At 44.3% G+C, this 5,714-nt stretch overlaps 1 protein-coding gene across 2 annotated transcripts; it reads left to right on the top strand.

The window, feature by feature from the left end:
- Nucleotides 1-3,743, top strand: LOC123102292 (protein NRT1/ PTR FAMILY 4.6). 2 transcript variants are annotated; one of them, XM_044523591.1, is made up of 6 exons: nucleotides 1-255; nucleotides 333-767; nucleotides 898-1,115; nucleotides 1,932-2,372; nucleotides 2,444-2,568; nucleotides 2,686-3,739. In XM_044523591.1, exons 2-6 carry the CDS (start codon nucleotides 680-682, stop codon nucleotides 3,497-3,499), a joined length of 1,686 nt encoding a protein of 561 aa, XP_044379526.1. In that variant the 5' UTR covers nucleotides 1-255; nucleotides 333-679; the 3' UTR covers nucleotides 3,500-3,739. The 2 variants fall into 2 exon arrangements, with proteins under 2 accessions (XP_044379526.1, XP_044379527.1); XM_044523592.1 differs by having other exon boundaries at nucleotides 7-767; nucleotides 2,686-2,752; nucleotides 2,852-3,743.
- The last annotated feature ends 1,971 nt before the right edge of the window (nucleotides 3,744-5,714 follow it).

The following is a 5,714-nucleotide window of genomic DNA, read 5'->3' as shown; positions in this document are numbered from 1 at the left end:
TTTCCCTAACCTAGCTTATTTTCTGTTCTCCCTTTTGGCCTCGTTTTATTTTCGCCTTTGCTTTTCATTTATAGGTCTAGTTAGCCGCCTAGTTATTTGTTTTTGCTATCTGCCTGCAGTTTTGTTTGTTTTGTTTGTCATTGTAGGTTTGGCGTCTTCTTCTAATAATTTGTTTTGTTCTAGTTCTAAGTTCTGATATACGTAGTTATCATGTTTGTCCCAGATGCGGGCTTCCCACTTCATGAATCAATCAAGGTGCACTACCATAAAAAAGAACTCTGCTCGAAACAAAATATTGGATTATGAGCTAACTTGCAAAATGTTGCTCTCAGGATGATGGCATACCATTGATAGCAATCTGTGCTAGTGGTTGGTACTTGTGGACTTTTAGTCACATGTACCTGCTTTTCTACTTCGATGTTAGTGTATGTGTTTTGTACAGTCGAAATTTTACTTCGTAAAAAATAGCAAGTAGAAGCAATGTAATTCAAATAAATGCCGGTAGTGGGTAATGATGGGATAAAATAGGCCAGAATCTTTGATTGATCCTGCTGATGCTATCAGGCCTCTGAGGCTCTGAATATGAATATCCACCTTCTATTTATACCCCTCTTATTCTGAGGCATGCAAGAGGCAGGCAGACAAGCAGTAGTGATCAGAAGGGGGAAGAAGAAGCGCCATGGCACTTGGAGTCTTTGTGAATTGGAGGGGAAACACCATCAACAAAGAGGTGCATGGCGGAGTCAGAGCAGCATGGTTTTTGTATGGTAATTAAGTCACTACCCTCCGAGTCGTTATTTACAGACACATTTACATATGTGCGGCCATGCAATATCTCACTATAAGCTTGTGAGGTCACAACATTGAATCATTTTTGTATGTTGTTTCCCCTTGCAGTCCTGACTGTGGTAACAAACGTGGTTATTGTCCCAAACTTGTTGAATATGGTTACTTATCTCCACGGAACAATGCATATGGGGGTTTCGGGCTCGGTGACTACAGCTGCTAATTTTTTTGGCGCCACATCCGGGTTTGCAATGATTGGAGCTTTCCTCTCTGACTCCTACATCACTCGGGCCCGAACCATGCTCCTCATTGGTCCATTTATGTTTCTGGTAATATGCATCTTCATCTGTCCAATTATCTACATGATTTCTATTTTTCTAATGATCCAAAGTAGTTAATTTTTTAAAACTAGAACCAGCCAATAATAGAGACGGCAACAAAACATGCGTGTCTTTATGAATTATTTTAAAACATATGTGCCTTTATGAGTAAAAAGGTGAATATGAAATCCTAGTATCTTAAAATTATAGTCTGATAAGTGCTAAAAATGACTAACATAGTATCATAGATTTGATTTGTTTTATTATTGTAATTTTCTTCATTTCGATGTGGCCTCACCAAATTTGAAGGAAGTGTTGTCTGCAATTCTGATGTACATTTCCAAAGCTGAAATTTAGTTGGGAACTTGCTATACATTTACTTTTTGAAAAAGGGAAACAGAGACCCGATTTCGTTAACAAAATCAGTGACAACAATTATTTGAAAAGAAGAAGGTGAAATGTCATCCAACCATTTAGCCTGGCATCTAACAGACACAAACCATAAGCAACAATCAATTTTGGGTGCACAAATTTGAAAGAGGCGTGGTGAGAATGGACTACTAATATACCTTAATAAAACAGCGATGCGATACCGGTGATATGCTGAAACATAAAACTGCCTTATATCTTGTCATGTTTTCATATAACTCAATTCGTGCAAAAGATACAGTACATACTTCGGCATATCCTTGACCATGAAACCCACTTATTAACGCTGATAATGAGGAATTCCTTCATGCCAACATTTATCCGTATTCAAGTAGGGAACTAAGATATGTGATGTTATTGTAGCATGATCGGTCGAACATGCATTAATTTGTGCAGGGATACGGATTGCTCGCACTGCAAGCCTACCTACCCTCCCTCCATCCACCCCCTTGCAATACTGAAGCAGAGCTAAACAATTGCAAACAAGTCCATGGCAAGAACGCTGCCTTATTGTACGTAGGCTTGTATCTGAGTGCAGTTGGTGATGGTTGTATACGGGCTTGCTTGCCGTCCCTTGGAGCAGACCAATTTGACCATGAGGATCCCAAAGAGTCCCACCAGCAGTCCAGCTTCTTTAACTGGTATACCTTCGGAATCTCTTTTGGAGGCTTCGTAGGGCTGATTCTCATAGTGTGGCTCCAAGACTACAAAGGGTGGGATGTCGCACTAGGGTTGTGTGCCGTCATAGTTCTGCTCGGATTGCTCGTAGTTGCTGCTGGTCTCCCTTTCTACCGCAATCAAGTACCACAAGGAAGTCCTCTGACTCGAATACTGCAGGTGGTACATGCTACTTCCTGGCTCAAGACATAATATGTTACTTGTGTTGACCTCAATGTTGCTTCTCCCAGGTTCTTGTGGTTGCATTCCGCAACAGGAAGACTGAAGTTGGTGAGGGGCTAGAAGAAGCGCATGAAATGAGTATTGAGGTGGGGACAGGTTACATTGGCTCACTCTCTCAAACAAATAGTCTGAAGTAAGGCTCAGTTAATCGAACCATTTTCCCTTGCTTGTACTTATCAAGTTGCCATATAGAGTACACCATATGGTTTTGAGAATCCCTTTTCCCTAACTCTGTGATGCATCATGCCAGATTTCTCGATAAAGCTTGCATCAACCGTGGCAAAAAGGGAGACTGGTCAGTCTGCAGTGTGACCAAGGTGGAGGAGACCAAGATTGTACTCCGCTTTCTTCCCATCTTCATCAGCTCCGTGATTGGATACATATCCAACATCATCCTATTCACATTCACCGTGCAGCAAGGCGGCTTGACCAACACAAGGCTCGGCAAGATCCACGTTTCCCCGGCGACACTCTTCGTCATCCCCATCACATTCCAGATGGTGATGCTTGCAATCTATGATCAGTTCATCGTGCCATTCTTGCGAAGGCGCACGGGCTACAGCGGCGGCATCACTCACTTGCAGCGCATCGGCATAGGCTTTGCCTCCATGATACTTGCCTGCGTCATCGCGGCGGTCGTCGAGAAAAAGAGAAAGGAATCTGCGGTGCAGATGTCCCTTTTCTGGCTAGCACCTCAGTTCTTCCTGCTCGGCGTCTCAGACGTGACATCGTTCACTGGCCTCCTTGAGTTCTTCAACAGTGAAGCGCCACGGGGTATGAAGTCGATCGGCACGGCGTTGTTCTGGTGTGATCTCGGGCTCGCGTCGTTGATGGCCACGTTCCTGGTGGATGCAGTGAACGGGGCGACAAGGCATGGTCACCGGGTAGGCTGGCTCGAGGGCACAAGCTTGAACACTAGTCATCTTGACTGGTTCTACTGGGTTGTGGCTGTTGTCGGATTGCTCGGCTTCTTCAACTATCTGTACTGGGCCAACAAGTATGTGTACCAGAACAATCAACGCGTTGCTAACGTTGCGCCAACGGTTGATCAGGATTCGCCTTGACATTCACATACGCATGGTATATTAGTCCCTAGTTTTAAATAGGGCGCTAAGCCACTTAGCGGTGGACCTCTTTTAAATGCTACATCATTGCTATAGCGTGTTATTTAAAATGTTTGTTTATGTGTTTGAATCAAAATTCCTTAGTGCAGGACCTCTTGTAAACGCTATAGCATGCTATTTAAAACCATGATATTAGTACTTCGGAAAATAGAAGGATGTGTGATTCACTATGTCTTGGATTTGTAAGTCTGCAAAGGAGTAATGTACAAGCTTGTACTAGTATTCTGCTGTCATATACAGTACGTGCCTGATTGTTTCCGGTTGATTTGTTGCACTCATCCTTGCTGAAAGAAATGGCTTCTTAGAGCATCTCCAATAGCCGCCGAACGCGTCGTGCGCTAAAAACTACCTTGCCGCGTGTCCATCACCTGGTTTTGTGCGGCGGGCAACGCTGTCTCCAGCAGCCGTGCTAAAATGCAGCGCGCGCAGCTCCAGCAGCGTGCAAAAATGCAGCGCGCGCGACTCTCGCACAAACAACATATGCATTTTAAAACAAAAGCAAAAAGATTAAACACAAATAAAATAAATCAAAATAAATAGTTCAATTTCGTTATTACAACTCAAACAAACAATTTATCGTTCAATACAACAAATAGTGCAATAAACACAACAAATAGTTCAACAATACAATATTGAACGCACAAATCATGATGCTCTTTGTCGTTCATTCCATGTCCACCACTCCTTAATGAGATCCTTCTGAAGATCATAATGCGCCGCGGGACGTCGAATGGCATGATAGGAGGCAACAAAACGGGCCACCCTTTCAACCCTCCGTCGCACTCGCACGGGATGTCCCAAGAGCTCATACACTGAGTAGACTATATCTTGGCCACACTCATTCTCGATGATCATGTTATGCATGATCACACAAGCGTGCATGATGTACCAAAGCATTTTTTGATCCCAAAATCTAGCCGGTCCTCTCACAATAGCAAATTGGACTTGTAAAATCCCAAAAGCTCTCTCCACATCTTTTCTAGCCGCCGCCTGAACATTGTGGAAATCAAGATTTTTCTTACCTTTCGGTTTTTTCAACGGCTTCATAAAGGTTTGCCACTTTGGATAGATGCCATCCGCTAGATAATAGCCATAGTTGTATGTACGGCCATTTGCTACAAACTGCACCGGTGGCAAATCACCATTTGCAATCTTATTCATCAGTGGTGACCGGTTGACAACATTGATGTCATTCAAAGATCCAGGCATTCCAAAGAATGCATCACAAATCCAAGTCTTTTGATCGGCCACCGCTTCAAGAATTATAGTGGAACCTTTTCTTTGGCCGTGGAATTGTCCATGCCATGCCTTTGGACAATTTTTCCAACTCCAATGCATGCAATCTATTGAGCCAAACATACTAGGAAAGTCGCGAGCTTTGTTCATCTCCAATAGACTTACGGCGTCTTCAGCATTGGGAGATCTCAAATACTCCTGGCCAAACACTTGCACAATTCCGACTGCGAAGCACTTGACACACATGATGGCTTGGCTCTCACCCATAGCCAAGTGATCATCAACTAAATCAGCCGGGATACTGTATGCCAACATACGCAAAGCGGCTGTCACCTTCTGAAAGGTGCTATGCCCGAGCTCTCCGGCGGCATTCCTCCTTTGTTGAAAAATCGGTCATGGCTCGCTAGTTTCTCTGCAATGCGCCTGAACAACTCGGTGCTCATCCTAAACCGACGATGAAAATACGACTTGGGGTATGTGGGATTCTCCGCAAAATAATGCCTGATCAATCTGTTGTGGGCATCGATCCTATCCCTCCAAACTTTCTGCCGACCCATAACCGAACCACCGTGCTTTCGGTTTTTTATTGATGCGCATAACTAGGATCATTGCAAGATCCTCCTCCTCTTCCATATCAAATTCTTCTTCGGAAGAATCATACGACGAACTCATCTATAATGTTCAATACTATGCTATAAAAACTACAATCAACATGCACCAAATTCATGAAGTTTGAGCAATATATACCTTGCAGGCGTTTTGTCGAACACCTTGCCGGCGCCGAGCGGTAGCGAGCGCCCGGGCGCTGTTCGGCGGAGGATGGACGCGCGCGAGGGGCGGCGGTAACTAGAGGGGGGCGGAGGAAGCCGCCGCGACGCGTGGATAGGCCGGGGAAGCGCCGGAACGGTCGCCGGATGTC

Source organism: Triticum aestivum, chromosome 5A (assembly GCF_018294505.1).
Source record: "Triticum aestivum cultivar Chinese Spring chromosome 5A, IWGSC CS RefSeq v2.1, whole genome shotgun sequence".
Classification (NCBI taxonomy): domain Eukaryota; kingdom Viridiplantae; phylum Streptophyta; class Magnoliopsida; order Poales; family Poaceae; genus Triticum; species Triticum aestivum.
The sequence above is the reverse complement of the archived record's forward strand: the minus strand, read 5'-3'. Positions and strand labels throughout refer to the sequence as shown.